The sequence below is a fragment of the Ananas comosus genome, linkage group 13 (assembly GCF_001540865.1).
Source record: "Ananas comosus cultivar F153 linkage group 13, ASM154086v1, whole genome shotgun sequence".
Lineage (NCBI taxonomy): Eukaryota > Viridiplantae > Streptophyta > Magnoliopsida > Poales > Bromeliaceae > Ananas > Ananas comosus.
Genome location: NC_033633.1, coordinates 844881 through 865717, shown reverse-complemented (window position 1 = coordinate 865717; position 20837 = coordinate 844881). Strand labels below are relative to the sequence as shown.

Genomic DNA, 20837 nt, shown 5'->3' with positions numbered 1-20837 from the left:
GGATTCTCTGAAGTGCCAATCTTCTCATCTCCAACTACGCCTTTTGCAACCTCTGTTGCATCAGAACGACAACTTGTCGTAGAGCGAAACTGCTGGAGCGATCAAACTTCTCGATCTCAAATTCGTCGACGTCTTAAACACCCAAACAAACACTCCGGCTCTGATACCAGTTTGTTAGAACTAAAACCGAGAAGATCTAGTTCGTCGGATGCGAAAATACCAAAAGAGATCCGAGAAAGAGAGAAGAAACATAAAGCACACAATATTTACGTGGTTCGGCCAACGGCCTACGTCCACGGGCGAAGACGGAGCGGAGATCTTCATTATAATCAAAGTGGTGTACAAAATATGCCTCTCTCATAAAACCCTAATCCCAAAAATACACCCATATTCCCTCTCTCATCTTCCGCACTAAACTAAAGGAATAAAGGGTATATTTATAATAATGGTTAAATCCTAATACAACTAGGAATACAAATCCACTAAGATTAGGAATATCTCAATAAATTAGGCATAATCTAAACTTAACTTAATGGGATAATTAAAACAGAATAGGGTTAGAAAACCTTGCGGTACTAGAATTCGAGACATATTTAACAGGTTAAGATTTATTAGAGCATGAGATTGATGCACATTTTCCACACCTAACACGATGAATCAAATAGAAAGCTAGTCGTGGATCAACACTAGCCAAACGTTGTTTTTCATCGATCGATTAATTGTCCCTCCCAAATGATCAATTTGTCCTTGATTAGGTAGTTAAAGCTAGAAAATTCACCAATTGATCGATCAATCAAGAACGTTTAGTGTAGCTAACTCATTGTAGTTACATTAATTGATTGGAATTAATGCACAAAAAGAAAAGAAAAAGAAATTGTCATTACACGATTCTCATAACGAGTCAAGTCGAGCTCACACTCGAGTTAAACACAATCTATCTCAGATTAATTCACGATTAATCGAGCCAAACTTGAACACATACGTTTGGCTCACAAACATATGTTAAAAAATCATGCACACTTTGAGTTAGAATATCCCTAATATCAACCAAAATATTTAAAGCATTATTATAACTAGTGGTGGATCGATCATTTAAAATTTTATCAACATCATGGTAAAATATACTATCCACCTATTCTATTACATTTTGCAAGGACATAATGCACTTTAGAGATCTATATATGAAAAAGGGCAAGCACAACACTATAATTGTGGAGAGCAAAATTCAAAATTGCGACCTCACACAAGAGGATAATTAATTTATCAACTATGCTAGCAAAGAGCAGTACAAAGCCAACCACAAGAGAGAGACAAGCCAGAGTGAGAGAGATAGAGATGGCAACTACTTACTATACCATCCCACACAGATTGAAATTAGAGAATGGCGCAAGTGACAAAAGGGTTAGTGGTTGGTACCCGAGATCTCAAGTTTGAATCCTAAATGATTCACATTTCTAGCTAAGTTTATTTCTAAATGAAATAAACGAAGTAGATAGCATGCTATCTATTTCTCTCTCTCTCTCAAAAAAAAAAAAGAAATTAGAGAATGGCGGTGCACAGATGTACAAATAGACAGGGTGCAAGCAATAATATCTCCTCCTTTTTTAAGTGTGAACAAATAAATAAGTTGAGAGAGTTAGAGAGGCAACAAAATAAGAATAGTACTTGCTACTTTACTAGTAAAACTTGGACACCACCGCTTACACGTTTCCCTTGCACTACGTCCTCTCCTACCATTTATTAACTACTACTACTACTACTACTACTACTTATCTCTCACTATCAATAACTACCACAACACCCTTATTTTGACTCTCCCTCTCTCTCTCTCTCTCTCTCTCTCTCTCTCTCTTCAACTCCTTAGACTAAATAAACAAAAATTTCCAATTCTAGAAACCCACTACTCCCTCTGTGGAGAAATTATTGCGTGCACTCTGCGTCTAAGCACATCTCATACACCGCATCTCTATGAATAAATATTAATTGCGTGCGACATTTTTTAAAAGATAAAAATTTTGAACACTAATTTAGCGTGTGGTGCGTGATACGTTTGGGTACACCGGGTGCAGCCAATAACAGTGTAGTTTCCTCTCTATGGCTATCCATAGTGCTGACGTCATCGTACCCTCATGCTGACGTACGTCCAACGGTCTAGCCGAGTCGCGCGTGTGGTTCGGCCTGCTGCCACACATACAAATTAACACCTCACGCGCGACTATATATATTACACCCCCCACGCGTTTCTTTTACTCTTCATTATATGTGTGAATATATATATTCATTCTATTTAGGAACAAAAATATACATATACATATATATACAAATAGCGAATTTGTGTTGAGAACATGAAGAGGATTAGGTTCGGAGACGAAGAGCGAGTGGAGGCCGTGGATAGCATCACCACGGCCAACGTGCTGATGCTCCTTTCGCGGGGCGGCGGCGAAGAAACTGACGCTTTTTCGCCAGCGGCGGCGGCGGCGGTGGCGGCTGCGGCTGCGCAGGCGTCGCGGGTGTTTGAGTGCAAGACGTGTAGCCGCAAATTTCCGTCCTTCCAGGCCCTCGGCGGGCACCGGGCCAGCCACAAAAAGCCGCGGCCCGCGACCGACGCTATTGGACCCGCCAACGGGCCTAACGCGCCCGCAAAGGCGCGGGTGCATGAGTGCTCGATCTGCGGGCTCGAGTTCGCCATCGGGCAGGCCCTCGGCGGCCACATGCGGCGGCACCGCGCGGTGGGGGCGGCAGAGGCGGAGGCGGAGGCGGAGAAGAAGCCGGAGGAGAGGAGGAGGATGCTGTGGGTTGACTTAAACCTTACTCCCCTGGAGAATGATATGGAGTGTAGGAAAATTAATTTGGGGCTTAAGATTGTAGATAACATTCCTATGGTGGGTTGTTTGCATTAAGGGTTTTTTTTTCTATTAATTTTTTTTTAAAAAAAAAACCATATAGTTAGGGAGAAGGAGGAGGGGGTTTATATATATTTATATATGCTAATTATATCTTCTAATTGATGATTCTCTTTTACCTTTTTTATTGCTTTGGCCTACTCTTTTTTGTGGGAGTGGCTAATGATGTTTTGGGGCCAAATAATCACCATAGGAGACCATTTCTCTGGCACTAATTATTACGAACCAATATGTGATATTGGGTGGAATATGGAGATTATATCTCCTGGTAATAATTCACTCTCTTTTTGGCTTGCTTTTGGTGTACATAATATAATAAAAGATTATTTCTCCTTTTCAAGAGTGTTGTATATCATTACTATTAGTTCCATGCAAAAAGAAGAGATTATTTTACAATACATGCAGTTCTCCTGGGCGGAAATTAAATTTTGGTTATAAATTTGCTTGAAGAATAAAAAAAAAATAAAAAAAAAAACTGTAGAAGTCGTACTTTCTCAGCCACGACCTTTTTGGGTCATGTATTACAAAACTAACCCTATATATACTTTCTGTTCTTAATTTCTAAAATTACTGCTCTATATTTTAATTAAACTGCTTCAAAATTTATCATTAGTTGGATAATTAATTGATTCACTGCATATGATTCTTTTTCAGTATAAATTAAGATATATATCATCTACTAATTCATTTCCGTTAAGTTTTTTTTTCACGTAGATCTAATTTAAAGTAACTCATCATTAATCCAATGGCAAGATGTAACTCATTCGTTAGATCACATCAGATCGATAGTAGGATATAGTACTCCATCAATCGAACGAACGGCGAAATCGCCCCATGCGCATAGGTTGTAGCGAATGTGCTCCCTAGCTATTAAATTCTATGTTTACAGTGGTGATTTTCTACTTGGTATGACTAGGCCGATATGGGCCTTACGGATAAAGTTTGACTTTGTATGACTAGGCCGATATGGGCCTTACGGATAAAGTTTGACTTTGTATGACTATGCCGATATGGGCCTTACGGATAAAGGCCCGATAAATTTGGGTCCGGCCCAGTTTCTCGGCTAGCCTTTGCTCGAATCTCGTGGCGTTTCTCTTAATAACACTACTTTAAAGAGAAAAAAAAACACTGCATCAAACATTACTGTTCCATATAACTCGGTTAGCGCATGTTTGGCCCAGTTTCTAAAATAATTATTTTTATATGAGTGGCAGTTAATATTGATGTTAATATATAATATCTTTTACTACATAAGAGAGTTCATGTAACAATGTTAACTAACAACCACTGCTATGTAATTTATGTAATTAAAGCAGTTGACTTGGAATCTCGCCTCATACATTGAATGGATGGGTGTGTCACACCCTACAAGCATCTTATATTGGATTAGAGAAAAAATAAAAAAACCACCAATAATTTTCTAAAAGCTGTTACGTGTGTCTGGGAAGGACAAGTGCATTTTGGGAGTACTTAAAACAACCTTCAGAAGAAAAACCCAAGCAACATGCCATAGAAGAAGGCGAAAACTATAAAAGAAAACGGTTTTGTTCAGAAACAGAGCTCGATATAATCAGCGGGAAAAAAATATATACATATATCATACATAGATCTTGTATACCAAACTTTAAAAGCTGTGCTCCATAGGAAATTAAACAAGGTCCAACATGAGAAAAGAGTAAAAATCAAGCAATTCATTAGTTCGACATCTATGCACATTTTATAAGAGAATTACGAGCTGCGAGAAAGATCCAAAACAATCATTACCAATGTAGCTACGCATGTAGCATGTGAACTGTGCCACTGATTCCAACCAAGCACACGAACAAAAAGTTCCGACAATTCTGATAACTATATTGTGCACTAAAAAGAAGGTTTGCAAAAGAATGGAAAGGTAATAATACATGCATCACCATATCATCATCATCATCATCTTCATGAAAGCATTCATCTATAAAAAGAGAATTAGTTCCCGCAACAGTCAACATCCATGGGATCGCTACCGCCACCACCAGAAAGCCATTTATTTACTCAGGAGGTACCGCAGCAGGCTGATCTTGGTGCTTCTGCACTCACAGAAGCCGCCTGGTCCGGCTTGTTGATCTTAATCGTACGGTCCTAAAGCAAAAACAAACTGTTAAGCTTCATTCGCAAAGAAAACAGGTAGTTTATCTGCAAAATGACTAATTCTACCTCCGGTTTGGAATCAGTTTCAGCAAGCCTTTGCTTGATATCTCGAGCTATTGAGAAGAACACTTGTTCAACATTTAGGTTCGTCTTTGCACTCTGGGTAGTTGATATTTGGTTAAAAAATAGAGGAAAAAAAGGGAAAAAAAAAAGCCTTTCGTATAAATCCTCAAAAAAAAGGGGGGCAAAAAACAGGGAATTCATACTCACAGTTTCGAAAAACTTGATGCCATATTCATCAGCAAGTGCTTGCCCCTTTGCCGTAGGCACAGCCTGGATGAATGCAATTTAAACAGGAAAAAAAAAATGGAGAAGGATTTGCAAAGAGGCAGAAGTAAATAAAGCCAAGAAATTTTACATTAGTAAGAGCAATATATATATACCCTTTTGCTCTCATCCATGTCAGCTTTGTTGCCCACCAAAATCTTGTTCACATTATCGGAAGCATGTTGTTCGATATTCCTAATCCAGTTCCTTATGTCTACAGGTTGCAGGAACCAAGAGAAACAATAATTAAATAGGAAAATAGACATAAAGTTATATTAAGGAGGGAAAGAACAGCAAGAAGCAGATACTATTGAAGGACGACTCATCGGTGACATCATAAACAAGCAAAATGCCCATGGCTCCTCGATAGTATGCTGCAGTGAGAGAGTTGGAAATCCATTTCAGCAAATTATAATACCAAAAATAAATAAATAAAGAAAACAGCCCATTGGTTAAAACACCTAACGAAGAACCAACCCTACCAGTTGTAATAGTTCGAAAGCGTTCCTGACCAGCTGTGTCCCAAATTTGCAATTTGATCCGCTTACCATCCAGCTCAATCGTTCTGATCTTGAAGTCAATACTATGGAAAAAAAAACCAAATTGAGAAAAACAGCAATAGGATGTCTAAAATTGGGGAAAAATAAAACTTAGGAATAAAACTGACGTGCAAAACATTACTTACCCAATTGTGGTAATGAAACTAGTAGTAAAGGAGCCATCAGAGAACCTCAGGAGGAGACAACTCTTCCCAACACCTATGAAAGCAGATATTCATGTTAAGTCGCTTGAAGTGTGGCAAATTTACTATGTTAAAACTTATATGTGGCACATCAATCATCAAATTCCCTCAAGAAACTATCTGAAGATTCTGAACAGATTAGACACTGTCTCTTAATTCACAGCCACTACATAAAAAATTTAGTCATCACAATCAAGAAAGATATAATTTAGGTATAATCAACAAAATCAAGAAAAAAACATTTATAAGTTCACTAAGTATGAAGTTCTGCCATTACAAACAGAATCAACATAGCTCTTATCCGCAACTGGATGTAAGAGGCTGGATGCTTCCTTTTGATATAATGCTAGCGATAGGCATGCACTTTCATAGGTTGAGCCCAACACAAAGTTCACAGGATTTGGCATGGCCCAAAACCTTGTAGGCTTGTATCTAGACCTATCAACATGACTCGAACTTGGGGTGGGGCTTCAGTTGAGGGCTCAGGCAACTTGGTGAAGTAATTCATGGTTTGTTGAAGCCTTTATAACTTGATTAACTGAAAATTTAACAATGATATAACAACAAATCTGAGAGATCATCCCAATGACAGATGTGACAATGAAGGCCAAATGCTAGTACATAAAGAAACTTGACTTATTTATATTACTTTGGTACTTTGACGTCGATCCAGAATGTATAATTTATAGGTGAGAAATTAAATATTGGCAACAGATGAGATAGTAGGCCCACATATTTAGGAATCAGTCAGTGGAATCTTCAGTGAGAAGCACATGATCAAGGTTACATGTGCTTCCTATTTCATATATCTAGAAGTAAAAAAGTTAATAATCCAAAAAGGGAAAAGAATATCAATAAATGAACACCGGCCAAACAGCCAGGGTACCAGTCGATGCTCATCTTACCAACAAGTAAATGAACACTGATCCGACAACAAAAAAAAGGAGTGAGATTCCTGATTGTTTCTTAGGCAAATGGAATTCCTGATTAGGGAGTTGAATTAATAGGCAAGGGCTACAGAGATGCGTCATAAACACAAACACACACTAGCAATCATGTCTCAACTCTCAAGCAAAACAAAAAATTGACTCATAGGAGTTCAACCAGCAGGAAATGATCAAATTGTTCTACGAGATTAGATGTTGAAATTTGAAAAGTTCAAGAAGACATGTATGTAGCAGGTCAAGCCTGAATTTTGAAACACGATCCAATCTATCTACTTCATAAACCAGGAACTAAACTAATTGTCAGATGACTTCGCAAGTAGCCCAGCATCACACAAAAACAATCATGATTGAGCAACCAAATGTCAAACACTATCTCATAGGTTTCAAAGAATTAATCAGAGATATGACTCCAATTCCTGGGTGCACCCAAAAAATCTGTGTCTTCCAATTTCTAGTCATTGCGGAGGATAACAAGTTACTTCCTTTGCTACATTAACACAGTCACCATAGAAAGCATTACCAAAATTGTCACTCATATTCCGCTTTTCATGTAATTCATTTCTTCTTGCTTCTACATTGAAAGGTATAATTATTACAAGCAATAACACGATGTCAATAATGGACATTTAAGCTAACAAAAGGAATAAGCAAGAGGGCCAGTGGAAGAAATTGACTATAAAAAAAAAAAAAAAGATGTCTAGAACTCGCAATGCAAAGAGCACTCAAAAAGAACAAAAATGAACAGAGAAATGGATGAAACAAAAGTGAGAGGGGCACCTTGAAAAGCTAGATCCGAAAGAGAGGGAAGCAAGTATCATGCGATTCTATATACCCTGACTTAACACTCCTCTGAGACTCCAAATGCACTATATTGCTTGCCATTTTCATGAAATTTAAGGGCACCAGCATGTTAACAGGAAGCGTACTAATATCTGAACACTAACAGGTCAACAGGAAAGTGTACTAATATCCAAGCATGAGGGATAGGAAACCTGAATAAAATCGACACAATTAAACACTAAAATTGCCCTCGATGAGAGATGTGACGAGCAATCAAATCCAAAACCACACCACTCCTTTTTCCCAACACACAGGACACCGACAGTAACATAATAGTCAAAGTTGGCCCTTTTTACATAAGAACAAAACGATCAGAGAAGATTGTCATTTGTTCTACAGAGTAATTACTATTAGGGCCATCGTTCACATTTCACAAGATCTAAAAGTGAACCCTTTTTGATCCCGAGATAATAAAGGGAGCTCAATCAGATCCTACTCAGCCAAAAGGCTTAACACCCAAATACATCAAACATAAAAAGTAGGAGCAAATCGACACACGTTTCAATCCCAAATCATCAAAAAAAACAGATCAAATCCACAACTTGAAGAGAGAAACGGATCGAAACCCTCACCGCTGTCGCCGATCAGGAGGAGCTTTATGAGGTAATCATAATCCGCCCGAGCCCTAGCAGGTGGAGCAGCCATAGCAAAAGCGTCCGATCAACAACCACCACAACAACAACAACGACAGAACCAAATCGTCGATCCCAAATCCCTAATCTCGGACCATAAAATAGAGATAAAAAACGAGCGATTAAGCGAGAGATCGAGAGGAGAAATGGGGATCGAAACATGGAGAGGGCGAAATCGATACCGGATTTTGGTGAGATCGACGCGGAGAGGCGGATCTAGTGCGATGGATCGCGGAGGGGGGAGGAGGGAGAAGAGGCTCTCTCTCTTTCTCTTTCTCTCTCTCTCTCTCCTCTCTCTCTCTCTCTCTCTCTCTCTCTCTCTAAGGCCGTGGGGTCGGCCGTTGAGGTGTTCGAAGAGAGAGAAAGAGAAAGGGAGGGGGTCTTACGATTTTTTTCGCTTTTTTCAGCTTAAACACAAATCACCATCAAATTATTTCCTGCACGTAGTTCACCACGTCATCCATGCACCGCAGCTTCCCATTTTCAAAATCATCAAATAGTTATTACTAACTATTAAAAATTATTAATTTAAGACCAATCAAATGCTAAATAGATGACATTAAACATTTTATATATTTCAATTTAAAATAATTAAGTAGTTAATTAATTATATCACTCGTCCATTTAGATATTTAATAGTTAAAAATAAAATAAATACTCCTAAATATAATTAAAAAATAAAATAAAATATTTGTTAATTAAATAAAAAAAATGTAGAAATGACACATTTGAGGAGTTCTGTATCTAGTTAAACACTCTTTTTTCCCAAAATAACTAAGTTCAAATTAGGTAAATTATCATCTTCTCTCCACTGCATGGGTTTATTGAAATTAGTACAACATCATCAAAGTCCTATACCAAGCTTTATAATTTTTTCAAATTCAAGGCTTACTAGTGTAGAGACCCGCGCTTTGCAGCGGATAAAAATCTTAATAGTAATTAATAATAATAAAATATTAAATATTCTCTTGTGTATCTTATTTGGTACATCTACCGAAAATATCTCACTGCAGGCGGCAGATATGAACCCGACGATGCCTTCTCCGGCGATGGTGATAGTGACGGCGACGACGATCTCTCCGACCGCGGCGGAAGAAGGAATTGGGTGCACATTAGTGAGAGAGAGAGGGAGTGAGGAAAGGAGACGATGGTGTATAGCTAAAGATGAGAAATAAAGAATTGATGAACAAATCGAAGATAAAGAATTGAAAGTTCGGTGGAAGGAGGAAAATGGGCCATAATGAATAATTAGAGATAGAGGTTAGAATCGTAGATAGTAGTAGGACCATTTAAATATATTAATTAAAAGTTTGGTAGTGGAACCATTTACATTAATTAAAAGTACAGTAGAGGGAAGGTAGTGGGACCATTTAAATACACTAATTGAAAGTTTGATTAATGAGACCGTTAAAATGTATATTAAAAATTTAGTGAACATGATGAATAATTGAACATAAAGAGATTAGGATCGTAAATAGTAGTAGGACCATTTAAATATACTAATTAAAAGTTTGGTAGTGGAACCATTTATATTAATTAAAAATATAGTGGAGGGAAGGTAATGGGAAGTTTGGTTAATGGGACCATTAAAATGCATATTGAAAATTTAGTGATAGAAAGAAGAAGAGTTACATTAGTGAGGGTGAAGAAAAACTTGCCACGTGGCAACAAACATTGAGGATTCATATAGTTTAATAGATTTAAGATTATAGTAAATTATTGCATTATTTATGCGTTTCATATAAAGGGTAATTAGATTTTTTTTATAATTTAATCTCTCTTTTTTTTTTTTATCCACACGGTCTGAATGGGCCATGTTAGCCCTAGGTAGAATAGGATATCCAGCAATTACACTCACATTTGACTTTGTATTCATTAATTATTCAAATCACAAATTAATTAGATATTAATTCTTAGTTTATTTATATATTATCTATATATGGAAAAGCAGCTTACACCGAATACAACCTGTATAACTACTTATTTAAGCAATTTTTAAACTTGATGATGTATTTGTGATTGTTTCCTTTACTTGTAATAAACTCAACCTTTCCATAATATTCATATTTCAATTTAAATAGACATTTGGAGACAAACATATGTTACGTGCCAATACATTTATGTGAAGCTTACATTCAAATTAATAATTTAAACTTTTTTTAGACCTATTTGAGATAAAAATGTGACTCAATGTTTGGAATGAATATTTCAGAAATATAAAAATAAGTGTGAACGTAGTCATTGTAATTAAAACTAGCTAGCTAGCACTGTACTATAAAAGCTAAATCTTTTTTTTTTGGTTATCAAATCTAAGGGTTTTTCATAAAATTTAATTATTCTTCATATGATTTAGTAGGAAGAACTAATAAAGAAGGGTTCAAAGATGCCAAAGCATGGTTTGACACATTGCCTCTGACTCTTCTGTTGGATCTTTTTCCCTGGAAATAAAATATTGTGGGGCTTCAATATTTAAGAGCTTCTTAATACAGTTGTTATTATATTCATATATAGCATGGGTATTCCAACTAATGATAACTTATAATAATCCTACGTAAACCTCATTAAGGAAAAAGTTGAATGCATCATATTTAAAATGCCTTCGGAAATTTCAAAAAAAAAAAATATATATATATATATATTTTACTCGGAAACTAGTCAATTTTTTGAGCTAAAATAATTTCAAAGGAGCAATAATTTGCGCCTCAAGTTTCTCTCGCCCATTGATCAGATTGGCTTTGAGATTATCATAAGTCACGATCATCTTAATGACACACTCCTTAAAATGGACATTTAAGATTGTTATTTATGTATGCACATCAACTCAGAATAAATCTGATATGCATAAATATATGAATAATAAGTGTCTCCGAATTAAAGTATACCACTTTATATGCGAATAATATGTGAACTATTATACAAATATAAGTGTCCAACGATTGAGATTTATCCATTTAAAGAGATTAACATAGTTTTAATGCTTTTAATCACTACTTGAGTCATCAAAGCTAATTAATTACTCCACTCAACCAATCAAAAAAGGTGCAAACCACTTATGAATAGATAAATAAAAAGCTTAATAAAGAAACGAAAAGCTGATGCATATCCCACAATTGCCATGGCCAATAATGCAGCAAAAGCTAAAATGGAAAAAGCAAAACAGATGTGCATGAAGCATATACGGAGAAGATCCCTTCAAACTTAGGCTACAAAAGACACACCCCACCATTAAAGCTTAGCACTCAATTTCTCATCTCTTCTTGTGGGGAGTACGTCCTCTTTCTCTCTCTCTCCTCGTCGGAATTCGGAGACCTTCTCTCGGATTCTCCGGTAATGGCCGTCGACGGCGGTGGCGGAGGTCGCCGAGACGCACGGTGATTGATGCATGGTGCCTGCGAAGGGCAACGTAAAACTCTTTGGCAATTATGTTCTTAGGTCTCTCTTTTTAGAGATGGTTGTGGATATCTCACAAAAGATTGTTGTAGAGAGATGATATGAATAGAGATTTGAGATGATGAAGTTTTTTTTTTTTTTTTTTTTTTTTTTTTCTAATGCGAGTTATTCTGTGATTTGATCTTTATTTTCAGAGACGCCTAGTTTAGGTAAACAAAAAAAAAAAAGAAATAATCAAAATAATATCACTTTTTTTATTTTTCCAAATTTACTTTTTTTAAAAAAAAAATTACAAGCGAAGTTCAAGCATAGGGTTCTCAAATGATTCTGTACATATTATGAATGTGTGGATTACTTCGTATGATAATTTAAAATGCAAATATGAATTAATTAAAATTCGTAATATATAAAATTATGAAACGGACAACTAGCATTCATTAATTGGTTGAGTACTTGAGTGGGATACATTATTAAAGTGGCAAACCAAACTTGTAGACTTGTAGTGTTGTTTACTGCAACACATGGTTAAACAATTTGGATGCGGTTTAAAGGGTGAGGTGGTGTGTGTATAACTGTGAAGTGCCTTGTGGGGGATCAGATTTTGTGGGAATTTAGAAAATTGATATCCAAAAAAAATTATACCATTATCAGAACAATAGAGTTCAAATCAAAACTAAATACAACGCATCGGCTCTGACTATATATCAAAAGTTGCTTTGAATGTATCAACCCCTACAAATCTGCGTTTTCATATAAACATATTTCAAAATACTATAGCATCCAAGATGCAATAGTTTTTTTGAGAGATAGGTAGCACGCTAACTGCTTCGTTTATTTCATTTTAGAAATAAACTTAGTTAGAAATGTGAATCAACTAGGATTCGAACTTGGATCTCGGGTACCAACCAGCAAGCCCTTTGCCACTTACTCTAGGGACGGTCAGTATCCAAGATGCAATAGTTGGGGCTTAGATTTTGTTAGTTGTACTAATTTTCTATTTTCAGTGAGATCATAAACATTATATCTTAGTAGAATTAACATATCAACAAGACATATGATCACCGACCGTCCCCAGAACAAGTGGCAAAGGGCTTGGTGATTGGTATCCGAGACCCAAGTTCGAATCCTAGTTGATTCACATTTTTAGCTAAGTTTATTTCTAAATGAAATAAACGAAGCGAGTAGCGTGCTACCTATCTCTCTCTCTCTCAAAAAAATAAAAAAATAAAAAACAAACAAAGAAACGTATGATCACTTTTCATAAGGAATGAAAAAAAAAATGAAAATTAAATTAAATTCAAAAAAGGACAAAGGTAGGTAGTTCGTCATAGAGCCCAAACATACTCCCCCAGGCCGGGCCGGATCCGGATCGGTCTAATAACCAAACCCGAAACAGCCCAATTTGGTCGAACCCCACTCCTGTATAAAACCCCGAATTCAAATCTCCCTCCACCGCAACAAACACCAAACACTCACTGGGATCCACTCACATAGCACACAATGAAACCCTTCCCCTTCCCCTTCTCCCTCTCCAACTCCCTCGCCACCGCCGCCGCCGCCGCGGCGGAGGCGGCGGCCGCGGCGCCGCCATTCTCTAACCTCGGCTTTGCCGGCGCCTTCTCCGTGCTCTCGCGCCGCCTCGCCCGGTGCCCGCGAAACACCGATCTCCTCTGCGCCCTCGACACCATGCTCGCCGCGTCCCACCTCCTCGACCCCGCCACCTCCCTCCTCGTCCTCCGCCGCCTCGCCCAATGGCGCAAGCTCGTGCGCGCAAAAACCCTCCTCTCCGCCCTCTCCGCGCGATCTGCTGTCCCCGTCCCCTTCCTCTACAGCTTGGTCCTCCAGTGCCTCGTCCCCCTCGGCCCAATCCGCGACATCGAACTCGTCTGGAGCGAGGTAGTGAAAGATCCTCCCCACAAACCCTTCAATGCTTCCGATTTCGTTGTGCATCTCGCTCGCCGCAGTGCGAACGCCGCAGAGATCGAGGGGGTCTTCCGCCGGGTTTCGTCGACCCGATCGGGTTTAACCCCGCGAGCTTATTCGGCTTTGATCGGTGCGTTGTGTAAGGGAGAAAACCCTAATCCTGTTTTGGGGCGACATGTTTTGAGGGAGATGGAGGAGAAGGGTTTCGAAGCGGATGAGCTCACCTACATTGCTCTGTTTCGATCCTTCTGTCGAATTGGGAATCCGTTAGAGGCCGATTCGATTCTGAGGATACTGGTAGAGAGGAAGAAGTACAAAGCAGATGTTTTGATCTACGGAGATTTCCTGTATGGGTTATGCAAATCTGGGAAGCTGAGAGAAGCACGTAAACTGTTCGACAAAATGTCAAAGAAAGATCGGAGCTTTACGGCGAATACCGAGGTTGTTCCCGTGTTGAAACCCGGAAGGCGGGTCATCTTCCAATTGGGTTCGCCACACCCCGTTTCCGAGAAAATGGCGTTCGAGGCCTACTTCCGAGCGCTCTGCGGCACAGGGAGGGTGGAGGAAGCCGAAAGGCTCTTAAAAGATAGGGTTATGCAGAATACTGTGCCGGATGTTTGCGTTTATGCATCATTTGTCGAAGCTTTGTTCGATGCGGGTAGAGTAGAAGATGCTATGAACTTTTTTGAAGCTCATAAAAATAAGCGTGGAATAGATGGTAAGGGAATTGCAGTGGCACTGATAATGGGTCTTTGTAATGTTGGTAGAGCGGGCGAGGGCTTACAACTTCTTTATGAGATAGTCGACGGCCGGTTTTTTCCGACCGCTAGGGTTTGGAATCGGATCGTCGAGAGGTTTTGTGAGGAAGGGAGAGTGCACGATGCGCAAAATCTGTTCGATGAATTGAGGCGCGGGAAATGTGGCGATTTTGCTAGGCCCGATTCTTCGACTTACGAGTTGATGATATTCGGCCTTCTGAATAAGGGTGATACTACCGCCGCGATTGCCCTTCTCGATGAAATGACGAAGAAGAAAATTAGGGCAGATGTTCGTTTGTATAGTGCCATTGTGAGGAGGTTATATGAGGATGGAGCGATCGAGGAATCGAACAAGTACTTGAACCGCATGATCGAGAATGGGATCTTAGCTTCTTATAGTGCATGGGAAGGTCTAGTAGATTCTATGATGAGATCACGATGATCTATCAACGGTCGACGAGTAGGATTCGATCGAATCGACCTTATGTAAGCATTGTTTGGCTAAGTTGTGACTGATACGCAAAGAAGCTCTAGTTCTTTATCTATGAACTGAGCCCGGAAAAATGCGACTTATGCTCTCTTTTAATTCACCGAGATTGATCAAACTACAGCGTGAGCAGAGAACAAGAGAGAAAATTCAAAACAGTAATAATAATAATAAAAAGAACAAATGGTAAAAACATCCCACACTAACAAAGCCGCTTCGCGGAAGAGCTCCTCATCGAGATCTCGTTAATACAGTTTAGTAATCAATGATGTGACTTATCTTGCATATGAATTTAATATGTTTTGATTTAAAAGTTTTAAGTTCGAATCTTAACAACGTACCAGACTACCAGATGTTAGATTTAAAGGAAGCATGATAAAAAAAAAAAAAAAGGTAATTAAGCATCTTAGATTCTGAAGAACATATTTTACCATGCATTTAACAACAACAACAAAAAAGTACTACAAAATATAACAAACATTAATGCCACATTACTTAAGGGGGCGGGGATGAAACATTGTCAACTACCATCCAATGTCTCTCATTTATTTCTTTCCTATCAAAATGCCAACACTAATTAACTTCTAAAATGCGAGAGAAAGAGAGAGAGAGAGGGGGAGAGATTAAAAAAAAGGGGTAAAAAAAAAGAGAAAAAAAAAGAGAAAAGAGTATTAAACTTGGATCTTCTTTCCGGAACCTTCGACCTTGATCTCCTGCTCGGGCAAAGTCGTCAAGGGATGCAAAGGGTGGGGGATCTCCTGCGGGGGTTGGGTTGAAGTCGGCGCCGTTTTCTCCTGGGCGCCGACTTCTTCTAGCGGAGGGGATTCGGTGGTGGCGAAGTTGTCGGGGAGAACGAAGACGCTTTGCGACGCTCTTCGTTGGTGTCTGTTCGGCCTCTGCGACATTTTTTTTTCCTTTTTTTTTTGTTAATCTCTCTTTACCAACAAATTTAGCTCAAGAACAAGAGAGAAAGAGGGAAAATGAGAGGAAGAGGAGAGAGGCTTAAGAACAAGAGAGAAAGAGGGAAAATGAGAGGAAGAGGAGAGAGAGAGAGAGAGAGAGAGAGGGAGAGAGAGTAATATGGAAAATGTATGGAGACCCTTCAACTATAAATAGATGGTAATAAATAGTGAGCAGCGCTACTACGGTATACTTCAAAAGGGAGTGTCCAACAAGCACCAAAAGTTACCCACCGTCCTTAGCTTAATTGACAAAAGATTTGCTGACTGATACTCGAGATTTTCAATTTGAATTCTAATTGATTCATATTTTTAACTAAATTTATTTTTAAATAAAATAAACGAAGCAGGTAGCATGCTATTCATCTCACTCCCAAAAAAAGCACCAAAAGTTATTACTTATCTTATCGTTTTTTTTATAAATATAAGGAGCTAGGCTCCTATGCTTTCGAAAGTACGGGAACCTCCGTACTTGTAAGTTATTTTTAATGATGGGACGTCCAATTCGGCGATCGGTTCCGTTAAACATGATCTATATTATTGGAACTATCTAGAAACCAAATCTTATAATTTTTTGACTTCGTTTGCCTAGTGAATGAGTAGCCTCACAATGAACGACTGAAAATAAAAATATCATAAAAAATAGTGATAAATGACTCGAATTTCAAATCGAAAGTATTGTTCTTACTATTGATGTTAAGTAGAATTTTTTATTAAAGTTTCATGTAATTTTGATACTTCTACACCGTTGAACTTAAAAACGTGCCACATCGGCCGTTAAAATAGTCATTTTTTAGACCCTGTGATCGCTTGGTAAATGATGTCGAAAAATTATAAAATTTGATTTCTAGATAGTTCCAATAGCATAGATTATACCTAACAGAACCGATCGTCGAATTGAATATCCGATCATCGAAAACAACTTACAAGTACGGAGGCCTCCGTACTTTCGAAAGCACGGAAGACGTACTCTAAATATAAGAATTTCAAAAAATTTTATGATATAAAATTTTCAAAAAAAAAAGCATCAAAAGTTACCGACCGTCCCTAGAGTAAGTGGAACAGGGCTTGGTGGTTGATACCCGAGACCCAAATTCAAATCCTAATTGATTCATATTTCCAGCTAAGTTTATTTCTAAATAAAATAAACGAAACGGGTAGGATGTTACCTTTCTCTTAAAAAAAAAAAAAAAAAACTAAATTTTCTAAATAGATGGTTAAAATGTATATATGGAGATTCCCTCAAATGTAGGCTATTTATGGACCAGGTCGTCAACTTGTTAATTTTATGATTGAAATAATTTTTGGTCTTCGTTGATATCTCCGTAATTTTCTAATTTTAAAAAGAATATATGAAATAGCATAAGTGAGAATAATGAATTACTTACAATCTTTATATTTAACGTATTTTATCTAATAACAAAAATTAGAATTAAAAATATTTTTTATGTTTAAACTTTTTTAAAAAAATTATCACTGTTACTTGGCAGAGATATATTATAAATTAACTGACCATAATAATAAAAAATATATATATTTCCACAAAGATTTTTTTAAAAAATAAAAAGAATGCAAGAATGCCACGTGAGATCTTAACTTTTAATTTTCTTATTTGAGATTTTAGTTAGTTAAATTAAAAATTTTATTAAATTTAATAAATCTAGTAGCTATTAGCCGTTATTTTGTTTCTTTTTTATTTATTAAAAATATGATTAAAACTATTAAATTAGATAAAATTACTGGTGACTTTAATATTGTGAGAACGTGGAGGGGAAAGATACATAATAATTGAAGTGATGTTAAATTAGTACATCTCATTTGCTATTACATTGTTTACACCCTTTGTTTACCAAAATGCCCAATGAGATAATTATATGAAAATTGTGATAAGTTGCATATGATTGTACATGTGATACTAAGGCTTCGTTTGGGATTGCGGAGAGATTACGTTACGTCCGGTGGAAAAGTACGTTGGAAAAATATCATATTTGTTTTCGTACGTAATATTGCGTTCCGCATATCGCGATGAGTTGGTTACGATATATTTTCTGCGGTCCCACCGGAGAACGCAGAAACATATCCCTATATACTTTTTCCTTAACTCCATTTTATCTAATAACGTTTGATAGACCTCAATACCAAACTAAGTCTAACTAGCAAAAAAAAATTGCTACTGTTACTAAACTTAATTTGTATCATATTTATAGGATCATAACATGACCTATTTTATCAAAAATTTGTGTGACAATTACAGTTTATTTGGCCTGACTAAAACATGTGCAGAAATATTATTTCTTTAAATATTTTTTTAATATAAAGAGAGATTAAACTAAACATAATATAGGTCGTTTTTTTTACATTAATTCGAGGGTGTTTTAGGTAAATTAGCTGGTGAATGACCAAGTTGACTTTTCTGACAATCAAATAATTAAAAATTTAAAATTTATAAATAAAAGAAAGGAAAAACTTCAAAAACCTCCCTGTAGCTTCGCACTTTTTCTTTTAGTACTCTATGATTTAAAATGTATCAAGTTAGTACCATACGGTTTCACACTTTCTCACTTTAGTATCCTATAATTTAAAGTGTATCAAGTTAGTACTCTTTGATTTTATTTTTGTATCAAGTTAGTATCCTGTGATTTTTAAACTACAGGGTACTAAAGTGAGAAAGTGCAAAACCACATGATACTAACTCGATACACTTTAAACCATAGGGTATTAAAGTAAAAAAGTGCAAAACCACGGGTACAAACTTGATACACTTTAAATTATAGTGTACTAAAGTGAAAAAGAATGAAACTATAAGGGAGGTATTTAAAGTTTTTTCTAAAAGAAATAAAAATATAAATTTTAGGCCTTTGTCTCCAAAGAGGAGTACAAGGAAAATGAAGCAACGCTTGGGAGGGAGCCCGTTCCACGTGAGAGCATTAATAAAAGAATCATTTTTCGGAAAATAATATTTCCATCTCCAAAATAATAGACTCAGAAACATAAGTTTAATTTTTTTAAAAATAATTACATGTTGAAAAAATTACTATTTATTTGAGTTGAAATGCGTTTGGACCGTCCATTTCTAGCTCCGATCAACGTATACATTTAAAATATCATTTTTATAGGCTATTAATCTGCAACCTAATATTAATATTAATATATACCAATAATATTTATGGAGTCACTAACTCCACATCTACGATTATTTTTTGGGGGGAGATTCTCCGGTTACAGTAATTATTTCACATGCGCTGAGAGTTGAATTGGAGCCTTTGCTTGTTCCTCACAGTTTCCTCCTGTCAACGGAATGCTTATAATTAATTATTATCAATTACTATACAATATTCGCAAAGGATAATCCCTTGTTTGTGTTTGTGTTTGCTTCGTTTAAAATAAATGGTTAACACATGATTTTGATCCTACGAATATTTATTTCATCGTAAGTTTCGTGACCTATAATGTAACAAATCTAGCTAGTATATATTTTTTTCTAATTAATTCAACGTGTTACGATAATATTGGATCTGAGCATGTGGCTAATGCATGTAGTTCCTGCATAATGAAACCATGAATGTTGTATATATGGTTTCTGCTTCTGCATTGCAAGATGTGCTTAATTTATCACTAATGACTACATAATATATATATATATAATGTTGACTAATAACAAGATAAGGCAATAATTAATGCCAGTTTACTTCGCCTCATTTGTCAAGTATGTCATCTTTTAATATTCATGTAATTCACAAATAATTAAGATCCAGTGTTATCTGGTGAAATGTAGTTGTTTTTTGAGATTATGTTAACTTACCTCTAATTTATGCAAGTACAATAATGAAGATCCATGATATGAACATCATTACTGTCTCTTAGTTTTTTGAATCATGTTATTTTTACTAATTCGACACGCCAAATAGACTCACTGAATTGTGAAATTGGATGCAATTTTTGCCAATTTGACAAGTTTATTAAATATGAAACGAGCATCTAACTAATGTCTTTCAATTACAATTTTTTTGTACCCCATTTTTATTGGAGTAAAAGTTTTATTTTGTTTATATCAGAAGATGTGCAAGTTAATGATCGAAGATAGTAATAGCTTTTATGTTTTTTTTTTTTTTCTTTCTTAAATTCTTTTATTTTTTTTATTCTTTGTTCCCAATATACTATTTTTTTTTCTTTTCTTTTGTCCTAGCCTCTCTTAATAGTAGAGAATTAGCATTTAATGTTGAGAAGTTAAATATAAAACACAATATATTCCAAGCGATTAATTTTATTTCTGCATTACTTTTATAAAGTCGAGTTAGATATTCTCGAAAATAAGAAGCCTACAAGCCACTATTATGTCTTCAATAATAAAATATTTGATTCGACGTGCGATATTATTAAACTTGATTTATAGTACTTTAAATTTTTTATAAGTCAAATTAATTTCATTATCCCTATTTTATGATAGAAATTTGGAAATAAATTTCAAATTAGGCAATATTGATATTAATATTAATAATGTTTCCAATTGTCAAAGACTATTAAATAGAAAACGTATTATTTAGTATAGAGTATACTACAATTATCTATTTTAGAATATTTTATTAAGTAAATAAATAATTTTTTAAAAATAATAAAGTTATCCAAATCTACGGATGAGAGAGTTACTCGCAATATTGAAAGATTGCAAGGGGAAAGATGCAAAAAAACACGCACGCTAAGTCGCTAATCCATTTTGCTTATCCTCGACAACCGTGCATACACTAATTAACAAAGGAACCCACAAAACTCACCCAACATGTGACCCAACCCTCCACCTCATGACC

General features: G+C 36.3%; 3 protein-coding genes across 3 annotated transcripts; 2 read left to right on the top strand and 1 right to left on the bottom strand.

Moving 5' to 3' along the window:
- On the top strand, positions 2270-3243 carry LOC109719625 (zinc finger protein ZAT12-like). The gene has a single exon (XM_020246399.1). It carries the CDS (start codon positions 2346-2348, stop codon positions 2898-2900), a length of 555 nt encoding a protein of 184 aa, XP_020101988.1. The 5' UTR covers positions 2270-2345; the 3' UTR covers positions 2901-3243.
- On the bottom strand, positions 4569-8898 carry LOC109719624 (ras-related protein RABE1c-like). The gene is made up of 9 exons (XM_020246398.1): positions 8698-8898; positions 8456-8598; positions 6040-6112; positions 5837-5937; positions 5663-5728; positions 5471-5568; positions 5298-5360; positions 5094-5186; positions 4569-5018 (listed from the first exon to the last, which is right to left on the bottom strand). The coding sequence occupies exons 2-9, from the start codon at positions 8526-8528 to the stop codon at positions 4932-4934; spliced, it is 654 nt and encodes a 217-aa protein (XP_020101987.1). The 5' UTR covers positions 8529-8598; positions 8698-8898; the 3' UTR covers positions 4569-4931.
- LOC109719660 (pentatricopeptide repeat-containing protein At1g12775, mitochondrial-like) lies at positions 13592-15028 on the top strand. Its single transcript, XM_020246443.1, has one exon. It carries the CDS (start codon positions 13592-13594, stop codon positions 15026-15028), a length of 1437 nt encoding a protein of 478 aa, XP_020102032.1.